We start from the raw sequence: 25496 nt of genomic DNA, 5'->3' as shown, positions 1-25496 counted from the left end.
CTCAATGACGACATTAAGGCTAAGCTGGCTTGAATAGAGTCTCCAGCTGGCCTGAACACTTTTATCAATCTATATATTAAAATTAACAACTGTCTGAGTGCTGCCAAGAAAGGAGGGTGACGCTTTGAGCCATGCTGGTTTTGATGGCATGAACCAGTCAATATCTTGCATCCATGCTTCAGCCTGAACCCATGTAAGTCGACATGGACTAGACCCGCCTTTCTGAAGAGGAAAAGTCTCTGCTGAGTGAGGGAGGGGTGTGTCTGTCTGTATTCCGGACAATCTTGGCATTTCGATTGTTCTGCCCAAACCTGTACCTTGATTGGGAAATGCCCCAGTCCCACTGAGGGGTCTGGGCTGGGTTGGTTCTTCTCCTCTTCATTTTAGCATCCAATGGGGCTCTTTTGGTCAAAAGACTGATGACAACTAGCACCACCGTGCCAAAGTGGGAACAAGGCAAATCCACTATAAAGTCCAGAGACACAGTGGACCGGGCCTGGGACTGTGGGCTATTGCTGGAGGAGACCAAGTGGCCTCACATGTGGGTTCTTAGTTCAGGAGTATTATTTTCTCATCTCAAAGAATGGCATCCCATTTTGGACCTTCGATGTCTCAACAAATTCATCCACAGTTTCAAGTTCAGGATGGTGAGGCTCTAATGAGGGAATTGTGGACGTTGGTCAAGACTGGTTCATGGCTGTCAACCCATCAGATTCCCATTTCTACATATCCATTCAGCCAGACCACAGGACATACCTCAGAATCAGGAACATCTCACTGTCAGTAGAGCCTTGCGCAGATACAAAATTTGTATCCGCATCCAATCCACAATCCATAAACACGGTCCAAGGATTTTCAACAAATGCTTGGTAGTCATGCAAACTCATCTTAGGAGACAATGAATTCAGGTCTGCCCCTACCTTGACAACTGGCTGATCTGAAAATCATCACCCCAACAAGTGATCCTACTCAATTCAAATAACCTTAAAGATCCTTGCCACTCTGGGTCTCAAATTCAACAGAGAGAGATCCACGCTTACTCCAACTCAAAACATAGACTTTATAGGGGATGGTGTCAAATTCCAGGCAAGTATCAGAAGGGTAGCCGTGTTAGTCTGAACCTGTAAAAAGTACTTTTTACAAATTCCAGGCAGTGGTGGATTAACACACAAGGCCATGGGGCTGAAGCCCAGCGACCCTGGCCAATTTGGGGGGCCCTGGCCAATTTAGGGGCCTCTGAAAAAACGGGTGCCCCAAGCCCTTGTAGAAGCTGCAGGGCTGAAGGAGTGCCAGAAGCACTCTAGAAGTGCGGGGCCATCGGCACTCAAACCATGGCCCTGCGTGCTGCTCTGCTCCTTCCCCAGGAGACCCTGCCCCATACTGCCTCTTCCCCCGAGGCCCCATCTCCGCTTGTTCCTCTCTGCCTCTTCCCCCTCCGTCGCTAATCCTTAAGGCAGGCTAAAAGTGGGAGGGAATAGCCCCTCAAGAAGCTCCCCTCCAAATAAATGTAATTGAGTTCAGAGCCATAATTATTCCTACTATTCCCTGGGTCCACAATCCAAGTACTGATATTATGTCAAGAGTCATGGAGGAGCCAGGTCATCTCTTCTCTGTCAGGGAGCCATTTGGTTCTGGACTTGTGCATTCAGAATCAAATCACAATAGTGGCTAAGCACCTTCAGAACACGTTGGCAGATCAACTTAGCAGACAGTTCTCAGACAATTGCAAATGGTCTATCAAAGATTCAATTCTGCAGAGTCTTTCCAGAATTTCTGGATTTCTAGAAATAGACCTCTTTGCCACAAACCATAACAAGAAGTGTCAGATACTATGTTTCAAAGGGAATCCCTGCCCAGACTCCTTGATGGATGCCATTCTCACTCAATGGCACTTGGACTGATGTACACCTTTCTGCCAGTCCTCCTGATAGTGAAGGTTCTGATGAAACTGAGGCAAGATACAGAACTGATAGCCAAAGCATCAGTGAGTTCTGGTATTTGGATCTGTGAACCTCTCAACATAGCCCCCCAATCACCTTACCTGACCTACCCAACATAGTCTAGCAACACAGCGGTCAGATCCTGTAACTAGAGCCAGCTTTGTTATATCTGACAGCCTGGATGCTAGCTGAATGACGTCCACTGAAAGAAGCTGTTTAGCTGAAATTCAAAATGTTCTGGTCCAAAGCAGGAAAGACTCAACTAGACTGACTTAAAAAGGAAGTGGAAGAGGCTTTCTATATAAGCATCTCAGCTGCAGCTGAGCTGTCTCCTTCAACAAGACCCGTTTCAGCAATATTGGAGTATTTACTAGCCCTGAAACAATCTGCTCTGTAAGAGTGCATCTAGAAGCAATATCTGCACATCACTCACCTAAGCAGGGCCATGCTATAGAGTGGCTAGATTTCTTAATGGCTTTACTCATGTCTTTACTCCAGTTAGGGAGCCCCCTTCCCTCTTGGGACTTCAGTATAGTACGAACATGATTGATGAATCCCTTTGATCCCTTAGCAACCTGTTCCATGTATCACCTACCAGTGAAGACTGCCTTTTTAGTAGCCATTGCATCAGCTTGAAGGGTAGTAAAAATTCAGTCCCTCATGACTGGGTCCCCCTTATACAGTGTTTCATAAGGACAGGGTTACTGTCAGGCTTCATCTCAAATTCCTGCCCAAAGTAATTTCAGAGTTCCTTCTCCCAAGGATGAGTGAGGCTTGGGGAAGAAAACTGGGAGATTAATAAACAGGTTCATAGATTCATAGATTATAGAATCTATGAACCTGTTTATTAATCTCCCAGTTTTCTTCCCCAAGCCTCACTCATCCTTGGGAGAAGCTAAATTTCATACACTTGATGTATTAAGGGCATACGGGTCAGACTATATCCTCTCAGAGATTATACATTTGGAGATCTACTTAGATAAGGACATGTTACAAATTAGACAGATTAGATCCACCTAACCACATTAGAGCCTATTCCATTAGAGTTCAGGCAGCATCTGCTGCATATTTGTAGAAAGTTCTTATTTCCAAAATCTGTAGAGCAGTTACTTGGAGCTCTATCCACACCTTGACAAGACACTATTTTTTGACAGAATCTTCTAATTTGATGCCTGCTTTGATAGGACTGTCCTACTATCATTGTTTAAACAGGGGTCCTCCCAAGTACCCACCTCCAAGCAAATATGCTTGTTAGCCACCAAGAGTGGAATCCATGTGGACAATCACTCAAAGAGAGTAGTTCCTTACCTTACAGTAACTGTGGTTCTTCAAGATGTAGTGTCCACATGGACTCTCCAACCTGCCCATCTTCCATGCAACCATGGAGTTCTTCCGCTCTTGGCTTCTGTACTGGTGAAGGAACTGAAGAACAGTTAGGCCAGCTCTGCCAATATGCCCTCAGGTGGGTGGGCACGAGGACATCTAAGTCATTAGTACGGCTCCAATAGACACTTATGGCCAAAAGTAACTCATGTTGAATGCATGGGGCACATGCACACCAAGAGTGGAATCCATGTAGACAATGCATCTTGAAGAAGCATAATTACTGTAAGGTAAGTAACTGCTCTTTTCTTGTGTCAGCTGCTTCTTAACAGATGTCATCTTGGGGGGATGGGAGAGATACCTTTTTAATTACACAATGTATATAATGCATATTATTTTCCCAAGTCTCCTCAAGCAGTCTAAAGTCTGGTATAAAAGATCTGGTATATTACATTGCTGGCAAATTGAATAGACTTAGCATATCATAAAAGTAACACCATAGAGCAGTGGTTCTCAAACTTTTGAACTGGTGTCCCCTTCCACATAGCAAGCCTCTGAGTGCGACCGCCCCCCCTTATAAATTAAAAAAACATTTTTATATATTTAACACCATTATAAATGCTGGAGGTGAAGCGGGGTTTGGGGTGGAAGCTGACAGTTCGCGACCCCCCATGTAATAACCTCACAACCCCCTGAGGGGTCCCGACCCCCAGTTTGAGAACCCCTGCCATAGAGGAATGGTAAACCCAGTCTTTGTAAAGCTCACAAATAGGGGTTGCATGAAGTCTGCAAGGTTTAGTTCCGTAGGGTTGGCAGCAGGCTATCCCTGCAGTTTTCTTGAGAATTCAGATTTTTCCAACCTAAAATGAAAAAACCCCACAAAACCCCAGACCCTTATGTCTCTTCCTTCCCCCCCAATCCACCTTCCTCTCCCCCCTCTGCCCCCCACACTTTTATAGTTTTATTGTAGAGGCCTGGTGGCCTGTTTCTCTTTTGGCTCCTTTCTTGAAGACGAGTCACCCTCTTGATCTTTGAGTGGGAGGAGATATTTTCCCAACACTGATCACTGTCTTCCATAGTCCAAAAGAATCTTCTAGTGAGACAGAATGCAGTCCACCCTGTCCTATGTTAATTAGCTTGCCCCCACTGTCAGCTGATAATTCTTGGAAAGAAAATGAACATAGATTTTCTAACAACTGTTCTACAATCCCATGCAACAGATTATGGTTAGTCTCTCCACCTCAGCTCAGTGTCAGTGCTGGACTGTAGCATAAATAGGTTTTCTCTCCCAGTGCAGTATGAGCAGAGGGAACGTAAAGGAGAGCATAGAAGATCCTTTAGCAGTAACACTGGAACAAAGTGGGAGCACATTACTTATCCTTCAGATGTCAAATGTTAGGAGTGGGAAGGGAAGATGACTTGCAAACCCACACCCATTTCAGATTCAGTAACGTGCTGATATTCGGCAAAGAAGATTACTTCATGTCGTTTTGGGATTTGTTGCTTATGTGTACTCAGCACAATTCCACTCACGGCTTCACATCTTTTCCACTGGTTCAGCTTATCATAGATCTTTCATCACTGTTATTGTATATATGGTTTGGGGTCTAGTTTTATAATGCCATACTTCACATATATAAATGGGGGACAACATTACCTGCTGATTAAACAACCCTAGTGAAATATAGCACTGGAAAATGACATGTTCTTAAAGTTCCTGTTATAGCTCACCTACCATTGTTTTTCTAATTACATTGGCTGTACTGCTGTTGAAGGTATACCGTTGTAAAAGAACATGCAATATCATTCTTCCCTTATTCCATCAAAATGTTAGAGTTGCTCCCTGACACCGCAGCTTCTTGCTTTTCATTTTTGTTTTCTTTAGGTATTTATATTTGTGTGACAAAAAAACTAAATATTTTCATGCCATATTAATTTCTATCAAGCTGTGAACCATAAAATTGTTTTCACTTTCTATACAATTTGTAGAAGAAAATAGTTAGTGCTTATTTAATATTTTTTGATTTATAACACCCCTATATATATCCATGGTACTCCCTCACCTAGAATACTGTGTTTTAATTTTAGTTACCCTGTCTCTTAAAAATAAGATAGCAATATTTGAGGGTGTTCCGGGCAGACAATGAGAATCATTTGAGGCATGGAAAGTCTTTGTATGAAGAGAGACTGAAAGGACTGGGATTAAGAGAGGAACATGAAAGATGTACACAAAATAATGAGTAGTATAGAGAGGGTAAGTCAGGAACTGCTCTTTACCCTTTTTTGTGTTACAAGAACAAAGGAACATTCAGTGAAATTGAAATGTGGCAAATTCAGAACTGATAAAAGGTGATTTATATGTCTTATCAAACACCAAATTGGTGTGTGGCACTCGCTGCTACAAGATTCACTGAGCCAGAAGCCAGGAATTCAGAAAAGGATTAGACATCTATATGGCTCAAAAAGGACATCCATAGTAATGTAAGGGAAAACTGTGCTTCTTCAAAGCATAAACCAACCACTAACTAACAGGTTTAGGAAGAAACTTCCTGTATGGGCATCTTAGTCCATAATTGTTGACCACAACATTGCTTGCACCTTCCGCTGAAGCATCTGGTACTGGCCAATGCGAGAGACATGTACTGAATTAGTCCCTAGTCTGATCCAGTATGGCAATTCCCAAATTCCTATGTTTGTTTATTTATAGGCTTTCCTATGATGCGTTTTGTAATATCTTCATTCCTCACAAGCATTAATGAATTTACCCCAAATTAGAGCCTACCTAAAATCAAACAGGAAGTCTGGCAAAGCCCAGAATATAAGACAAATCTCCTGAATCCCAGTCAAGTACCTAAACCATAAGACCATACTTCCCACTTGAGGTAGTCTTCATAATTTTGATTATGGCTCTTCTTACAGAATTCAGCACACGTTGATAGACGCTCCATGCCTACTATGGGATATATGACCCATACTGTAAGTGCACCCAGTTTACATGGCAAGTCGGTAAGTTGAAATGCTAGAATTCTTTTTCTCTTTCCTGCTACCAAATTATTGTAGTAAGGTTTTCAAGTCCTGCTATTTTCTTAGTCATATTGTTTTTTCGTGTTGTTTGAAAACCAGCTAACTCTTCTTAAACTTGAACTATGTAAGCTTAAGCGTGGACCATGTCCAGCTCTCATTAAAGTCAATGGGAATTTTGCTGTTGACTCCAGTGGGGGCAGGAGGAGGCCATGTGTAGAACTTCTTTAGTTTTGTTACTATACTACAGTTTTCTAGTAAACCCTTTTCTTTTATTGCGTTTATTTGACCAAATGCAGAATTAATTAAATAGTTGCTTAATCAGGTCAAGTAACTGCTGTCTGGGCACTGAGGTAAAGAATGTAATTACAGTGACGCTCCCTGAAGACTGCTAATATCCTCTTTACAATGTGTCTAAATACCTGCAGCCTGAAGAGCTAACATTGCTTCTCATTCGATTAAGGAGACATCAGGCTAAGTTGGCTAGTATACGAAATTACACAATCGCCCAATTACTACAGCATTTGCCAACTAATTCCATCTATCAGGTTAGCTGCTGATTGGCTCATCTGTGCTGTATGATAATTTGTGACTCTGCAAATGCTCCATTAGTGACGTGCTTGAGTCTGTGCTTCCTTGCCCATTCTTTGGTATTCTCAATCCTTGAATCATTTGTGTTTTTTCTTTGTTGTTGTACATGCTATAAATTATAAGTATTTTAAGCTACTGGGTGCTGTTGCTTATGGTTTCAAAGCTTTAAATATCACTTCGCTTTGATATTATTTCTGAAAATGCTGCCTCTTAAAATCTTTTCAGAAAAGATAATTAAGTATACTTTATTCATTCTGACTGAAGCAAAACAATGTCTTTGCACTGCTTTCATAATGGGAGTGGCTCACTTCACCACATGCTGCATTTACTCCAAAGTGAGATATATCAACCAGCTAGAACACTCATAGTAGCTTGTAACTGCATAATTCCTGCAGGTAAAGATTAGCTCATAAAAGTCAAATTGTCCTTTTGTGTAATTGGTAAATAACACTAGCCATCATAGGTCCATAACAACACAGCTGATAGCATTTATGTAAGAAGTTTTAAAATTGGAGATGGGGCAGAAATGCAGTTGTTGTTAATCTCTTTATCAAGGTACTAGATTTGTAACATTCTCCAAAGGGGAGCCATCTAGTAACCTGGGCACATTTATGACCATGAAGCAAAATGTGGGGCTCTTTTAAAGCTTTCAGCAATTTTTGTTTTGACCAAATTTAAGGAACTTTTCACTATTTTTTCTTTAAAACACTTATTTCCCATTTCCTTCACCTGCCAAACAGCTGCAGTGAAATAGTTTATATACTGTAGAGTATTCAGGCAATCAAGTAAGCTAATTGGTCAAACATAACTTTCTCTATTACAAAGAATATTGAACATACCAGAGCAATCTTACATTTCTTTGCAAGGATTAATTTAAGTGTGGTATATGGATTCGCTAGCACAGAGTTTTTTCAGATAACTATTTTCATTGTATCAAAACACTGAAGTCTCAAAACTTGAAACCAGAATAGTTGTCTTTTCCTCTGTTTATGCCAATAAGTCCAGAATTCAAAATAATTCCAAAAAATGTTCTGAATATTTTGCCCAGTTAACAAAGATTGTTTGCAACAGTTATGTCTTGCTTTGTTGTTTGTTGAAAATATTTCTGTTGAAAGAAGAGAAATCATTTTCTGTTGTGACTCTGGTGTGCACATTTTTGGGGGTAACTTAAGTAAAGGTAATACTATCTTTGTATAATTATAAGACCATACAGACAGCAGCTACTCACTAGACAGTGTTTCAAAAAGAAAAAAAAGTATTCATTTGAACATGATCAGATGAAAAGCCAGAATGGTTCTCTAACTATATGATAATTTTTATTTAATATTATCCATGAAGCAGCTGTTCCATCTCTCCAAAACTGAGGGATGCATACAGTATTTTAAAATGTGTATGAAATTTGACCAGAAGTGTTTTGATGACTTTTATTAAAGAAATATTTTACATTTCATATCTAAGACCAATCCTAAATAAGGCAAATTTTTCTGTCAAAAAGGCATGTAATACAGGATGCTAAGCCATGGCTTAACACCTTTTTCAATAAAATATCCTACTCTGAGTATACTAGCCATAAAAGTGTTGTTCATGCCTTCGAAAATAATTTAAGCCATAAGTATGTTTTTGTCACCCAGTATATTATGGAAGGGGGGGGGGGGAATCTGTTCTCCATCATACTTTGCCTATTTCATATTCAGCCATAAACAGCAATGTGACAGTCAGGCCAATGTGCTTATTTTGTGCCACTTGTGTACCCGCTTTGTCCTTTACTTTTTATTTCTTACATATAGCTTAATACAAGTTTTCCAGTATTTGCAAATTACTTTTAAAGTAGTGGAATACCGTACATTGCATTGTTGTTCATTCTTTTTATATATTTAACTGAAGGCTGATGACACCTACATCCAGCTGAAGAAAGACTTGGAATATCTGGATCTAAAGGTAGGACATATTTATAGGAATCATATTTCCAGTATTGATCATCCCATCGGTCCTCTGTATATCTTCTCCCTACTTGCATTACTTGCAATCTTGTGTATCCAGACTTTAGAATGCTGAATTTTCTTTTGGTGTAACAGGAAAATCTCTAAAATTGAGAGAGTCTTACTTCACTGACTATAGGCTGAAAATGTAAACTCAGTAAATTTGTTGCAAGTTTATTTTGTTTTAGTTTAATCTGAAAACAGTGCAAGAATAATTTATTTTATCTTTTGTAAATTTAAAGAAACCAGAGTAAAATCTGATTCAGAATATTAATGTCTGTTACAGCATTATGGTAATGCTGTTATGTTTAAGACTGAGTATTCTAAGTTAACAGAATACAGAATTTCAGTGTTTATTCATTCCTATTTTTCCTTTATTTCTATTAGAAGCTGTCTCCTTTTATGATAACAGTAAGAATATTATTATTTCTAAACATATTTATAATGTAGTAGTGTTGTGATAAATTAGTTGAATATATTGCAATCTTCCTCTCACCTCCATATTATTATGTGTGGGTTTTCCTTGCCATACTTGCATTTCTGAAGATCCTAAATAATTCCTTTCTTCAAACCACTCATCCTATGAAATTTAGCATCGTGGCCCCACAGCTCACAACCAAACATTAGGTGGAACTCCTTTCAGAATGAATTAAACTTTTCCCTAAATTATTCTCCATGGTTCACTTAAGAGTAATGCAATATTTTCCTAACCACTTTATGCCATTATTGAGCTATTAAATAGCCAGAAACTTCCTATAATTAGCCTACTGGACAATAGGGTAGGTTTGAAAAATAAGCCCATATTGCTCTCATGTTCCTACAGCTTGCATTCACAACCTTGACAATGTCACTGAGTTTTTCAGTGCTGTTAAATTCTTCTAAATTTGGTGTATTTTGTTTCAATTTTATAGTATATATTTTTGATACTCACTCCTTTTTATTTAAACAAATTTTCCAAGTTCAGTCTATCAAAATATTACTTTGCGATTATTCTTTAGCAATAGGATCAAATTCATGTGACATTGTTTAAAGTTCAAGTTTTTCACAGCCAGTGAAATTCTGTATTAACATCTGTATCAAGCAATAGTGGCATCCAGTGGTGAGCTCAATTAATTGACATTTCTTCCCAAAGAGAGATCTCAAATTCTTATTTATATCAGGTCACCAATATCATGTTGCATGAATTCAAGATGTTAAACAATCTTATTATCCTGAAGCTCAAACTCTCTGTCTCAGTTAAAATAGCTATCCTCCATGGTAAGCAGATTGAAAACAAAACTAGATTAATAGACTTTAGGTTTTGAAAAATCCATGAAAAGAAAACTAATAATTTTGCTCAGCACAACAGCCTGCTAGCTCTCATAGTGTGAAACTCTTCTTCTCATGCATAAATCATCATTATTGAATGGACTGAGCAAGATTTTCTCTGCAATTGCATCTCCCGAATGGGAACCACCCTAGTGCTGGGCACAGGAACTGAGAGTAGAAAGACTCTCCTGTGCTCTCAGCGCCCGCAGTTGGTGTCCAAGCAGTGTGGAAGAGGAGAAGGAATCATAGAATTGTAGGACTGGAAGAGACCTCAAGAGGTCATCTAGTCCAGTCCCCTGCACTCATGGCAGGACAAGTATTATCTAAACCAGGGTCGGCAACGTTTGGCACGTGGCTCGCTAGGGTAAGCACCCTGGCGGGCCGGGCCAGTTTATTTACCTGCTGATACGGCAGGTTCGGCCGATCGCGGCCCACACTCGCCGCGGTTCGCCGTCCCAGGCCAATGGGGGCGCGAGAAGCAGCGCGGGCGAGGGATGTGCTGGCCGCGGCTTCCCGCCACCCCCATTGGCCTGGGACGGTGAACCACAGTGCGTGGGGGCCGCGATCGGCCGAACCTGCCGCGTCAGCAAGTAAATAAACTGGCCTGGCCCGCCATGGTGCTTACCCTGGCGAGCTGCGTGCCAAACGTTGCCGACCCCTGATCTAAACCATCCATGACAGGTGTTTGTCTAACCTGCTCTTAAAAATCTCCAGTGAATGAGATTTCACAACCTCCCTAGGCAATTTATTCCAGTGCTTAACCACCCTGTCAGGAAGTTTTTCCTAATGTCAAATCTAAACCATCCTTGCTGCAATTTAAGCCCATTGCTTCTTGTCCTATCCTCAGAGGTTAAGAAGAACAATTTTTCTCCCTCCTTCTTGTAGCCACCTTTTATGTACTTGAAAACTGTTATCATGTCCCCTCTCTGTCTTCTCTTCCCCAGAATAAACAAACCCAGTTTTTTCCATCTTCCCTCATAGGTCATGTTTTCTAGACCTTTAATCATTTTTGTTGCTCTTCTCCGGACTTTCTCCAGTTTGTCCACATCTTTTCTGAAATGTGGCGCCCAGAACTGGACACAGTACTCCAGTTGAGGCCTAATCAGCATGGAGTAGAACAGAAGAATTACTTCCCATGTCTTGCTAACAACATCCCTGTTAATACATCCCAGAATGATGTTTGCTTTTTTTGCAACAATGTTACTCTGTTGACTCATATTTATCTTGTGATCCACTATGACCCCCAGATCCCTTTCTGCAGTATTCCTTCCTAGGCAGTCATTTCCCATTTTGTATGTGTGCAACTGATTGCTCCTTCCTAAATGGAGTATTTTGCATTTGTCCTTATTGAAATTCATTCTGTTTACTTCGGGCCATTTTTCCAGTTTGTCCAGATCATTTTGTATTTTAATCCTGGCCTCCAAAGCACTTGCAACCTTCCCCCCATCTTAGTACCATACACAAACTTTATAAGTGTACTCTCTATGCCATTATCTAAATCCCTGATGAAGATATTGAACAGAACCAGACCCAGAACTGATCTCTGCAGGACCCCATTTGATATACCCTTCCAGCTTGAATGTGAACCACTGATAACTAATCTCTGGGAACAGTTTTCCAACCAGTTATGCATCCACCCAATAGTAGCTCCATCTAGGTTGTATTTCCCTAGTTTGTCATGTGAGACAGTATCAAAAACCTTAATAAAGTAAAGATATACCACATCTACCACTCCCCCCCATCCAGTCACAGAAACAGTGAATTTGAATAAAGTCTGTGAAATGCTGATAGGCGCTGCGACCTAGCGCATGGGATTATGACACCACGCAGGTTTGGCATGTCCACCCCTCCAAACCTGAGTGGTGTTGCGACCCCATGTGCTAGGTCACAATGCTGATCGACTTTGGCCATCTGTCTCCATCTATGGAGGTGTTGTGCCACGTGGGCCAGGTCGCAATGCCAAGAGCGGGGGACCTGGGCCTAGCCCCATGGGACAGGAGCCATGAGCATAAGAGGTGAACTTGTTCTCCCACAACCACCCATGGGCTCCCCATTGTCCTGCTTTCCAGACATAATTGGTTTTTTGCACCTGTGCCATGAAATATATTAAAAATGTGTGTGACAAAATTGTAGCCCTAATATGACTCAGTTTTTAATTACATGATCACATACAGTTTTTTTCCATAGGATCCCTGCCTCATTCAATGCACAGTAAGGAAGGTGCTCACTGAATGAGCAACTATTTGATATTTTGTTTTATCCTCATTGTTTAATGTGTGGCCCCATGCCTTAGGCCTGATGTACACTAGAAGACTAGCTTGATTTAACTGCATCAGTCAAGGGTGTGAAAAATCCACACCCCTGAGCAGCGTAGTTAAAGTAAAGCAAGTCACCACATAGACAGCACTAGATCAACAGAAGAATTCTTCCATTGACCTAGTTACCACCTCTCGGAGAGGTGAATTATCTGTGCTGACAGGAGAATCCCTCCCGTTGATGTAGGTAGTGTCTACACTGAAACACATAGCGCTGCCCAGTGGTGCAGCTATGCTGCTGTAGCATTGAAAGTGTAGACAAGCCCTTATTTACTGAAAACTAGTCAAATCCTTACACAGTAAGGAAAGACATTTCATGTGTAAGCTTATAATAAAGCATGCTACAGGCAGTGGAGAATTGAGAAATGCTAAAAGGAAGTAGTTTGTTTTCTGCTTAATAATTAAACTGTCTGTCTGTAGAGTGGGTGGGTAAATCGGATCTCATAATACCATAGTAACTTGTTGATTTTTTTTAAATTCAAACATACATTCCAGATTAGGAAATGCAGAATGTGAATGAGGAAGGCCTAATGAAGTGTAGAAGAGTGTATTCCATTAAGCATTTGCACTAGAACAATTCAAGAAAATCTGGGGTCCTCTGTGAAGCCATTCAGTGGTTCATCATAGAAATGTAGGACTGGAAGGGACCTTGGCAAACGTGCATTGTGGCAGAATCAAGTAAACCTAGATCTTCCTTGACAGGTGTTTGTCCAACTTGTTTTTAAAAATCCAATGATGGGGATTCCACAATGTACTTTGGAAGCTTATTCCAGAGGCTAACTACCATTATAGTTAGAAAGTTTTTCCTAATATCTAACCTAAATCTCCCTTGCTGCTGATTTAAGCCCAGTACTTTTGTCCTACCTTCAGTAGAGATGGAGAACAGTTGATAACCATTCTCTTTAAAAACAGCCCTTAATATATTTGAAGACTGTTATCAGGTTTCTCCCCCTTTCCCCCCCGAAACTTCTTTTCCCAAGACTAAACATGCCCAGTTTTTTTAACCTTTCCTCATAGATTAGTTTTTTAAACCTTTTATCATTTTGTTGATTTTGGACTCTACAATATGTCCAGATATTTCCTAAAGTGTGGTGCCCACATTTGGACATAGTATTCCATCTGAGGCCTCAGCAGTGCTAGTAGAGCGGGACAGTTACCTCCCGTGTCTTAGTTACGATATTCCTGTTAATGCACCCTAGAATGGTGGTAGCCCTTTTTTCAGCTGCATCACATTGTTGACTCAAAGTCAATTTGTAATCCACTGTAACTCCCAGATCCTTTTCAGCAGTACTGCTGCCTAGCCAGTTATTCCCCATTTTGTAGTTGTGCATTTGATTTTTCCTTCCTGAGAATAGTACTTGGCAATTGTCTTTATTGAATTTCATCTTGTTGAATTCAGGCCAATTCTCCAATGTGTCATGATTGTTTTGAATTCTAATCCTGTCCTCCAAAGTGCTTGCAATTTCTCTGAGCTTGGTGTAAGCTCCAGATTTTATAAGCATACTCTCCACTCCATCATCCAAATCATTAATGAAAATATTGAATAGTCCCAGGCCCTGGAATGACTCCTGAGGGACCTCCTAGATACGCCTTCCCTGTTTGACAGGGACCACTGATAACTACTGGTCTTTCAACCAGTTGAGCATCCATCTTATAGTTGTGCACCCACCTAGACCACATTTCCCTAGTTTGCTTATGCAAATGTGTGGGACATGTCAAAAGCCTTACTAAAATCAAGCTATAACTTTGTAACCTTTTCTGTAGCATCTGCTCCAAACTTATGTCATAACAACCGGAGTTCAGTTCCTCTGAGGTAAAGAGGAGAGAGAAATAAGGTGGAATGTGTGTGTTCATAAAGAGAATTAAGGAATAGTGGATAGCGGTTTTTTTGTTAATGGAGAAGTGCAGGATCTGTGATGTGCCATAGCCAAAACATTGATCAAAAATAGATAGCCTGATTCTGAGGGTGCTCGTGTTATCACCTCTAAGCAGTCTGCAGAAAGCAGATTGTACTGTACTGCTAATTTCCTGACACTGGATCATGACCAGAAAATATCACACTATACTTGGGGGGGCTCTTGGAAACTACAGGTTTGGCAACACTGTAAGGCACTGAGTTACACTGTGTTCGCATATGTTGCAAAAGTAAAATTAAAAAAATAATTAGTTTCATGGTTGAACTAGCAGTCTTTCCAAATCATAACTAATGTTATATCAGAGGAGAAGCAGCCAGTTATAATTTCCAGGTTGTTTTTTTAAAATTTGGTGATCAGTGTGGAAAAAGAAAGTGCTCTACACATATCAATATTCTTCATCTCTAAGTCAAGGGGTAACAATCAGGAATGAGGCAGCTACAGTACTTGCTGGTTGCCTTCCCCTGGAGAATAGTTGCAGAAAGAGAGAGGAGATCAACTTTACAGATATTTTATCTAACTTCTGGAATCTCTGTTTCTGTTTTTCGTGGGATTCTGAGTTGTAATATCTTTTTTTCCCCAGTAACAAACTATTGCTAAACTTTTGTTTGAAACAGATAAAAAATAATGGACCTCTGATCAACATGGTTTACAAAGTGCTAAAGAACTCAGCACAAGGGTTACTGTCCGGTATAAATGTAAGACTGCTTGTATCTGAAATGTGACCATCCCATCGCTTTTTTTCAAACAGCAATCAATGTATATACCCTAGCTTCCACAGGTGTATCATGATCAATAGAAGAGCTTCCTGCAAAATGTATTTTTAGGCTGTACGCAAAATTATGGCTGACCTCACTGTGCTTGGTTTCGTATTACCATATGTTGAAAATGAATGGCTGTGTTAAGTAGTGACTCCTTTATGTAATTCCTAAAGTGTGAAAGCATGCTAAACCTTATTTTATGTTCTCATTTTCACTGCTTTGAAATTAGGGTAACGTTTGCACTTGTGATTATATAATCCATTTCAAAATATAACAAATTATTCATTGTATTTTCATTGCAGACTATGAGAAAAGTTCACCTATCCACTAGCTTGCAGATTATTAAAGCAGCAAATTTTGTACTTGGATACACATCTGTTTATGTTTAAATATACTAAATATTTTCTTACACTTGAAAATGTGACTGAATATTTACTATCAATAATGCTAAATGACTTGCATTAATAAATTTAAAAGGAAAATCATTCCTATTAAAATATTGTACTATTTGGCAATTTATGTTGAAAATATAAAAATAATTAAGACTGGTTTCTTCTAAGGGAGAGTAAACCTTGTATTTAATGATGGGGAAATAAACGTCTGGCTTTTATTTCATGAAATTCACATGATAAATATATGCATTCTTTGAAAATGGAGAGGTGAGATGTATAGGCATGAATAATATAAAAATGGTAAATGTACTTATATCTTAACACTAGAATAATATTTGAAAACCCTACTTGGTGACCGGCTAACTTCATCTAAAATAAAATGTTGAGGGATAGTTGAGTGTCTGTCCACTTTAAATTGTGGGTAGTCCCTAAAGATTATCTTCTTTCCTTCTAGAAATTGGATTTGGAGCCAGAGATTACTGGAATGAGAGAGGGTGAAACTAGAAAGAAGTACATCCAAAATGAAGTGTATTTAAATATCAATTTCGCTCCTGCCCCAGACTAATATCCCTCTTTGCGTTCCCATAACATTCATTGTGGACTGAGGTAGAGTGAGCCCTTTGTAGATATGCAGGAACTACTAAGACACGTTTTTAGTCAGTTGGGCCTCTATCCTGCAAATGCTTATGCACGTTTTTAACTGTAAGACCATGAATAGTCCTATTTACTCCAATGAAGATTACTCATACATCAAAGTTTTGTAGGATGGGGCCTTACTTTTAAACTAAGGACAAATGGGATCGATGTTTCCTTTGATTATAAATCTGACACAGTTGCACTAGTCATTTGTCATTGGTGCTGCTCCACCCCCGTCTTCTGACCTGCAGAAACCGCACAGTGTCCTCCAGGTGTGCTCTCAGTGAAACTTTATTTCAAGGCCCTTTCACCAATATCACTACAGCCCCACATGCTCCCACCTATTTACAATGTTTGCCAAGCTTTAGGCACTCTCAGCAGGACTTGAGGGGAACAGAGGTCTCCCTAGTCTGAGCCTCTGTGTATTTAACCCCAGCTAGCCCTGTTCCTCTCTCCTCTCTCTCTCTCCTCTTTTCTTGCAGTTCATTCCTGTGCCTTCTTTAAGCCCTGGGGTGATTGGCCAGCTGAGTTCATTAACCACAATCAGCTTCTCCTGGAGCACTAATTAGCCTATAAGTGGTCAGAGTGCAGGCTCACCTACTCACTATCTGCACGCTATCACATCATTAAACAGCCTAATTTAACTAATTGGTAATCCTTTGGAATTAGATATTGATGTACCATTGTCATATTTCAAAGATTTGATATGACAAGCTTTTTGTAATAATTCTAGAATCGTACATTTTCTTTTCGTGAAGAAAATGGTATTGATCTGTTACTTTTACACAAGTTCTACAATTTATCAAAAATTTTTATATTTCAAAAGATAAGCCCTTTAACATTTATTTTTAGTGTCAGTAAATCATATAATGTGTTGGCTAGAGCATATAACAAAACTTTTTCTTTATCACTGAAGCATAATTATACTTCACTTTGCCACCAGTCTAATATATCTTTAAACCTTATTCTTTTTAGGTGACAGGGCGTGATATACTAAAAGAACGAAGTACAAAACCTGTCAAGATTGCAGAAAGTGATATTGATGTAAGTATCAAACATCAATTCAAAACCCTGTCAAATATAGTTACTTTAGCATTTAGCTGTTTCTGTTACACTGTAATTGTTCTCATTCTGATCCAAATGCAAACGAAAATCGTGCTACAAAAGAAGGGTTTCTTTCTTTTTTTAAATCTAACTTAAATATATATGGTTTTATTGGTAGGTCAAGCTAAGCGTTTTCTGTGAACAGGACGGGATTCTACAGGACTTGGAAGACAAAATAAGATCCCTTAAGGAAAATAAAGTAATACAATTTAAATTTTTATATGTTAATAATAATAATAAATTCTCTTGGACAAACCTTAAAGTTTCTTATTCAGGCTTTTGGGATTCCAAACCAAGCATTAGATTATTGTAATGTACCAATATTGTAATAATTCACTTTGGACAATATATACACTTCTTTTATTAAAGAACAAAAATTGTATGTTTTGAATATTACAGATGAGTAATGTATTTGGAAAATATACTTTTTAAAAAGTTTCAATAATGCATATTTTAAAACTACTCACATTTATTTTTATGTGACCTCCATTACAAATTTTGCTGAATGCACATTTTCAGAATAGTTTTGTTTTTCTTTTTAAGTTGACAATGGTATGGGGCTGGGTCAAGGAAAGGGCTCAATCTATATCATTATTTTAACACAATTATAAGATTAAAAAAACAGTCTCACCAGAGAGGCAACTGTGTTATCACAGTTAGCAATGTTTTAAAACTTGTGCTAACAAGAACCATATTTAAATAGCATTGTAGGTGGTATGATTGCATTCGCATAATGCAAAAGGCTATAAAAAAGGGGGGAGCAGATCCTGAGTTATTTCAATATAGCTAAGCCAATTTACAACAGCTGAGGTTCTAGCTCCAAAAGTCTCAACCAAACTTGCAGTAACTTCTTTGACCTGTTTGCTGCTAAGACGGGTTCTCAAACTTTTGTATTGGTGACCCCTTTCACACAGTAAGCCTTTGAGTGCCACCCCCCTAATAAATTAAAAACACTTTTTTATATATTTAACACCATTATAAATGCTGGAGGCAAAGCGGGGTTTGGGGTGGAGGCTGACAGCTCGTGACCCCCCAGTTAATAACTTTGCAACCCCCTGAGGGCTCCCGACCCCCCAGTTTGAGAACCCCTGTGCTAAGACCTTCTTGTTCCTCCCCCCAACCTTCTTTCTTACTTCTGTTTATATCCCGTTTAGAATTCACACAGTAAATGTTAACAAAAGGAACTTTTCTTCCCTTCTCTTCCTTTCATTGTGTGTGTGTGTGTGTGTGTGTGGGTGTATGTGTATAAAACTAACATTTTACTAGCTTTGAGCCCTACCTGTATACTCTGGGGGCTGCTGAAATTAAATGTGCTCATTAAAATGAATGTCTGAATATAGTAGGTAAATTTAGAGGCAGTTTAGAAAAAAATGCTTTCTACTGTTTGCACAGAAATTAAACATGAAAAATTTCACCCCCATTGGTTAATGTTTTTGAAAGGTACAAACACTAAAAAGGATTTATAATGGCAATTGTGTTGCAACTTAGTGGTTGCTACTGACTATTGCTACTGTGATGGCCCAAGGCTTCACACCTTCCAATAATCAGTTTCCTTCTTTGTCCTCTCAGTAAAAGGAAAATCTGTGATCCTAGTGATTTAGAGGAAAGACTTGAGAGGTAGAGAAGATTTTTCATATTCTCAGTAGTAAATCAGTACAGACCCATACAAATGTAAGTCTATTGTTATTTTCCTTTCTTTCTTTAGGACCAGTTGGAATCTGTTTTGGAGGTTTTGCATAGACAGATGGAACTGTACAAAGACCAACCACAGCATGCAGAAAAAATTTCTTCCCAGCAGAGACTTTTGCAAGAGGACCTCATTCATATTCGGGCTGAAATATCCAAGGCATCCACTGTATGTGTTCAGTGCTTCCAAAGAAATGCTAAGCTAAGCGCTAGACTAAAATGAATTACTTTTCAGACATAGGGTTAAATCCTACAAACCAATTTAGATAATGTACAGAATATGAAAACAAATCATGCAGATCTGTCTTTTTAATGGCAGTCTTAATTGCAAACCTTTGTTCCAGTTTCCACTGGTATCCTGGTATAAACTAGATTAGTGGTTTTCAAACTCTTTCTGGGGACCTAATTGAAGAAAATTGTTGATGCCTGCAACCCAACGGAGCTAGGGATGAGGGGCTCAGGGCTGGGGCAGGGGGTTGAGGTGCGGGGGTGAGGTTTGTGGGCTGGGGCCAGGAATGAGGGGTTCAGGGTGTAGGAGGAGGCTCTGGGCTGGGGCAGGGGGTTGGGGTGTAGGAGGGGGTCAGGGCTCTGGGGTGGGACTGTGGATGAGGGGTTTGGGGTGCAGGAAGGGGTTCCAGGTGGGGGGGGGCTCAGGGCTGGGGCAGGGGATTGGGGTGTGGGATTGGAGCTTGGACTTACGAGTTTTTTCCTGTCCTGGCACCGCGGACTGCACTGTACCCTGAAAGCAGCCAGCAACAGGTCTGGCTCCTAGGTGGTGATGCGCAAGTGGCTTCGCTCTACTCTCACCCTCAGGCACCGCACCCCTTCCTCCCTCTCCCCCCCCCCAGTTCCCATTGCCTGGTTCCTGGACAATGGCAGTGCGGAGCTGGTGCTTGGGGCGGAGTCACTTCTGGGGTGCAGGGCGGTGTCGAAACAGGTAGGCACTATCCTGCCTTAGCTGGGTAGCACCACTGACGGGCTTCTAACGTTCCGGTCGGCGGTGCTGACCAGAGCAACCCAGTGCCTGACATGTTGCAACCCAGTACTGGGTTGCAACCTGAAGTTTGAAAAATGCTGAACTAGATTCCCTGGAACTTTTCTAGGTGGAAAAAGGAATTGGGTCTTACCCTGGAGTATTAGCCAGAATTTTCTCTCTCTCTCAATTACCACAACCTAATAAGAATAAACTTTAATAAAGGCACCACATCAAATTAATGTTATGTTTCATTAATAGGCCACACAAGAAAGGAAATTTTAAACCCACCTAGCTCTCTGTACTCAGCTATATAATCCCTAACTCCTACAGCACATGAGGATAGTTTTTAGAAAACTGCCTCTAAAATTGTACTCACAAGTCTTGTGTGTATAAGTCAGGTAAATTAAAATGTCTACATCATATACATGCACATATGCAGTGATTTGTGTCCGCAGACAATGCACTGTTTTACGGGCTGTGTTGAAAATTTACATAGAGGTGTGTAAAATCAAATCATCTTCTACTATTTTGAGTCAGAAAACAGAATGTACAGCTGCAGATGTTAGCCATAATGTAAATGACTTAAGGATTCTCTGGTGGCCCTGACTCAGGGGTGAATTTTTACCAACATTTTAGAACTCTCTTAAAATAGTATGTTCAGTTTTACACATTACAGAAGTAAAGTGAACAGTGTATTGAAATTAAGCTGTCTTCCTTCAAGAATTCATTTCAGTGCCTAGATTCCTTTGAACTCCTGCTTTGTCCTTAAATAACTAATAGAGCATTCTGTGTTTGCAGATTATCAAAAAATTTCTAACTAAAGATCCTACAAGGTGTGGAGCACTCGGGCCACAACCCAGTAAAGCATTTAAGCTCATGCTTCATTTTAAGCTCATATCATTACATTCTGTTCAAAACACATCATTTTTCTTTTTTCAATCGAACAACCTAATCCTTAAAGTTAAGAACATGCTTATTTGTTTAACCGGCTGAAAGTGCTGTGCACCTTTTATTGCTTATTGTAGGGTTGCACTGAAAATTTTCTCTTTGCCAACAGGAAATGGAAAATGCTTGGAATAAATATCTGAAATTGGAAAAGGATGTGAACCAGCTGAAGCAAGCCTTACAGGAACAGATGAACAGATCATTTTTTCCTCAGGTGAGTCTGTTTTCAGGTACTAAATTACTGTTGTTGAGATCTTGCCTGCACTCAAAAATGATTAACTCCTGGGAGGAAGTATCTCAAATGTGTGGGGAATACTGGAGGGTTCCCTGCCTGCTGTTCCTGCTGGACGTATCCAAAGTCAGCAAACTATACTTCAAGGTACCTAGCTAGCTTGAATGAAACATGTATTTAAGAATCTCATATTAGCTTTATTATTAAATACAGAAACAATCATTTGCTTTTGTCCTTTTGTTTTTAAATTAATTATGATACAGGAAATTTAAACATGCCATATAAATATAGTCCTGAGCAGGGAGACATGCTTGAAAGAAGGGTCTAATAGAGAAGCACTAGACATAGGTTGACATTTGTAACAGGAAAACAATTAGAAATTCTGCAGAAGTATCTTCTTGGAGAATTGGTTAAAACCTAGAGTATGAGATTCTGCTAACAGTGATATTGGAGAGTAAAGAGAACTAAACAGAAAAATTCTATTTCCTAAAATGTCAACATCTATAATTTAGAAGTGTGTGTGTGTGTGTGATTGTGATTAGAAGCATTACCTGGCAAAGGATATGGGGAAATCCACTGGCAGGGCATTAGTACTAATGCAAACTCTTTGAGAACATACATGGGGGGGGGGGGGGAAGGGGCGGGCAACCATTAAAAAGTCACCATTTACTAACACCATAGTGTGGTATTTAAAATATTGGAAGTAGCTCCAATCATACTGTTCATGCATGGCTATCCTAATGAATGTCCCGTGATTCAGGTATTGTATTTACAGTTGCAGATGTTTGAAACTTCTTCTAACAGATCCTTGTTATTCCTGAACTTAGGATAAACATCTAGGAAGATATTCATTTTCTATATGTTTAATTCCTAAATGCTGCCAACTCCTGGCATTCTTAACCCTAAAGTATCTACTAATGACTGTTTGTATCCTACATTCTTTTGGCTCATAAAGTGGAAAAATGGTGGTAACATAGCAATGAGATGTCTAGGTTTATTTCCAGTGCTGCAAATGTTTTTCATAACGTTATGTCTGTGCAAATTTGTCAGTATTTTATTAGATACTGTCATTTTTGACATTAATAACTTTTTAATTTATAAGTCTGTGCAGGACTTTCTAGTTTTCCATTTATTTGATCTGTCTTTGTTGATTCATCTGTCCATTTTTAAGGTCATCAGTCACTGATGTGCTATTTTCCTTACTTGTTCTCTGTCATGTTGGGATATTAGTGGATGGTTATCTCTGCAGGTCCCTTGTAAATTGAAACAACTGTTTAGAACTTATCGGTGATTGAAAGATATCTGGATTTTAAACCAATTATTTAATTCTGAATCATGCAGAGAAGCGCTATTTTCATCTATCATCTTATTTGCAAAATTGAATGTGCAATGCCAGATTTTTTCTACATACCTGTTGTTTGTAATCATTGCTTTTTGTCCTTAGAGCAAGGTAGGTTGTTGAGGGTATTTTACATTCTTCTTTACAAAGCATTATCTTAAACAAAAAAGCAAAAACAACAACAATGTGATTATTCATTCAAATCCCTGGCTATTTATCTATCTGCATATTTCCTACCAAAAGAAAACAGCAATTATATTTTAAAATTCTTATCTGATTACACTGTTCTTCTGACCCATTATCAATTAGAGCGTTTGTTTTGATCATTATCAACTAAACCTCTTCTATCAAATTATGGGTTTGAGAAGGTTTTTATATTGTATCATCCATCTTAAATTCCATTCCCTTGCTTCTAAAGAAGTCATCTCTCAAACTTGATGCCTGGGCAGCTTTGAGTGCCAGAATATTATTAAACTGAAGCCAACTGTATAACATACCATACCAAAGAAACTTCATTAACTTAGAGTTAAAGTTGCCCAAATTCATGTCCTGTCAACTCAAAAAAAAAAAAAAAAAAAAAAAAAAACAACACACACCAAGGAAATTAATACTGGTCATATGTCCATACAGAATACACTTCACCAAAGGTAGTTGGTTATACACTCTCCCTGTGCCCTCCTTCCATATCCTAACCCTGTTCCCAAGAGTTGGAAAGGACGGGGAGAATTCCATCCAAATTGTTTGAGTTGCTAGTAGTTTGACTATGAAGGCAGCATTTTCCCCGGGGGAGCCTCCACTGGCTCACCAGAGGGACCCTTGATCTGATACCTTAGCATGAATCCTGACTTGGAAGATTAAGATTCCCTGTGAGGCAGGGAGGACATGGATAGAGAGTGGCATTGACATTAACATGAGAAGTGGGTGAAGCAGGGTTTCCTAGTGGCTAGTTCAGTTGTCTAACCTAATTCCCAAGCTGGTTTCCTGATCCCTCCCATTGCATGTTTTTTTCTTTATCTTTTACTAACATGAAGTTCTTCTTTCATTCCTGTCTGTCAGGTCAACAGTGACAATGGGGTGGAGTGAAGTCTTTCCATCACTCTCTATCTTGTGCCACCTCCATGGCTTCATTCATCTTTAACATTTTCGTTCTATGTCATTCTTTACCATGTTTATCCAACTCATCTTTGGTCTTCCTCTATTCCGAGTGTCTTGCAGCTAGGTATGTATTGCCATTTATGGTATCCTTTCTGGGTCCATTCTTGGCATCTGTCCAAACCATCGCAATCATCTTTCTGGAACCTTCTGTAACAGTATTATTTCTTCAAAGCTGTTTTCCTGTCTCTTCCTTTTTTATTTTCTGCCGTCTTGAAACGCTCAGTATTTCCTTCCACCAGTTCATATCTGCAGTCAAAATCTTCCGTTCATGGCCATTCCTCATACTCTGATATTCTGACCTGTCCGGCAGTATTAGTATGACAGTTGTCTCACATACGCTGACTTCTGTTTTTATTTAAATGTCTTTAGCCTTCCAGATCTTGCAGAGTTTTCCGAATGCAATACTAGCTGGTCCGATTCTTCTTTTTACATCATCTTCACAATTCTCATTCTTCAATACTAGTCCTCCAAGGTACACACGTTTTTCCACTTATTCTAGTTCTTTATCTCCAAGTTTGGTATTTACCTTTCTCTTGTTTTCTCATTGCCATAATTTTTGTCTTCTGCATGCTGATCTTTAAGCTGAATTTCCTGCTTTTCCAGTTTACCTTGTCGGTTATTCTTTGTAAATCCTCCTTGATCAATTCTGCAACCTCAATGGTTGTGTTGTTACTTCTCAGAGCCTTTTTCTTTTTTAAACTTTCCATCAAGATCTTTAATACAACTTCTAAGAATTCCAGCATCTCCTCTCCTTTGTTTGTGCTGGGAAGCTTCTCAAGAATCATTTCATCTACTGTGTGCCACAGAGTGTGGGGGGACACAAGGCCCTGCCCCCACGGTTTCCTATGATTCACCATGACTCTCAGCCAGCCGGTAAAGCAGAAGGTTTATTTAGTCGACAGGAACACAGTCCAAGACAGGTCTTACAGGTACAGACAACAGGACTCCCCCCCTCTCCCCAGTTAGGTCCATCTTGGGGTCCCAAGGCACCCCAGCCCCCTTGGGAGGTCAGAGCCCCGTCTGCCTCCCAGCCATATCACCAGCCAGCTCCCGAAACTCTCTCTTCAGCGACCGCTCCCACAGCCTTTTGTTCAGTTTCCCGGGCAAAGGTGTCACCTGGCCTCTAACCCCTTCCTGGGTTCTCATGCTACATGCTCAGGTATTCTCCGTCGGTCAGTCTCCCATCCCCCAATGCAGACTATCCTAGCCACACTCCCCTGTCAGCATTCAAAGACCACAGTAAGAACAGTCCCAGTTTGTCACATTGTGTTCTTCGCATTGTACAGCTCTTCAAGATATTCTTTCCATTGTTTGTTCTTTGCTTGTTCGTCCTCAATTATTTGTCTGCACTTGTTATTCACCACCAAGTCTCCATTTCATATGTCCCTTTCAGTTCTCTTATCTTGTGATACAACCAGTGTTCCCTCTAATTTTCCCACACATGTGCGGAATGAATTTTGTTATGCGCACCAATATGGAGGTGACACATCACCTTCGTATTGGTGCACATAACAAAATTCATGTGGTGGGGGGGGGTGAGTGGTTTGGAGTGTGGGGGGGCTCAGAGCTGGGGCAGAGGGTTGGGGTGCAGGGGTGTGAGGACTCCAGCTGGGGGTGTGGGCTCTGGGGTGGAGCAGAGAGTTGGGGTGTGGAGGGATGAGAGCTCCGGCAGGGGGTATGGGCTCTGGGGTGGGGCTGGGGATGAGGGGTTTCGGGTGCAGGATGGTGCTCCAGGGCTATGGCAGGGAGAGAGGACTCCCCCCAGCTCTCTCTCCCCGCAGCAGCTCCAGGGCTGGGGCCGTGGGATAAGCACCCCTCCCCTGGCCACAGCAGGTGCGGGCTGGGGCTGGGTTGGGGTCAGGGGAGGGGAGACGAGCCCG

The 25496-nt window shown here is 40.2% G+C and overlaps 1 protein-coding gene across 19 annotated transcripts in view; it reads left to right on the top strand.

The window, feature by feature from the left end:
• The window catches only part of PLEKHA7 (pleckstrin homology domain containing A7), a gene marked incomplete at its 3' end in the record, with an annotated part of 276779 nt that overhangs the window by 229396 nt on the left and 21887 nt on the right, over positions 1–25496 (top strand). For 14 of the 19 annotated variants that reach the window (XM_034770147.1, XM_034770145.1, XM_034770144.1 and 11 more), the window contains 9 exon segments: positions 6183–6269; positions 6713–6832; positions 8760–8813; positions 9242–9265; positions 15008–15088; positions 17155–17223; positions 17402–17482; positions 18989–19138; positions 21003–21104. In XM_034770147.1, the coding sequence (XP_034626038.1) occupies positions 6183–6269; positions 6713–6832; positions 8760–8813; positions 9242–9265; positions 15008–15088; positions 17155–17223; positions 17402–17482; positions 18989–19138; positions 21003–21104 (768 nt within the window). 19 annotated transcript variants of the gene reach the window in all.

Source organism: Trachemys scripta, chromosome 4 (assembly GCF_013100865.1).
Source record: "Trachemys scripta elegans isolate TJP31775 chromosome 4, CAS_Tse_1.0, whole genome shotgun sequence".
Lineage (NCBI taxonomy): Eukaryota > Metazoa > Chordata > Testudines > Emydidae > Trachemys > Trachemys scripta.
Note: the sequence above shows the minus strand (reverse complement) of the source record. Positions and strands in the feature narration are given on the sequence as shown.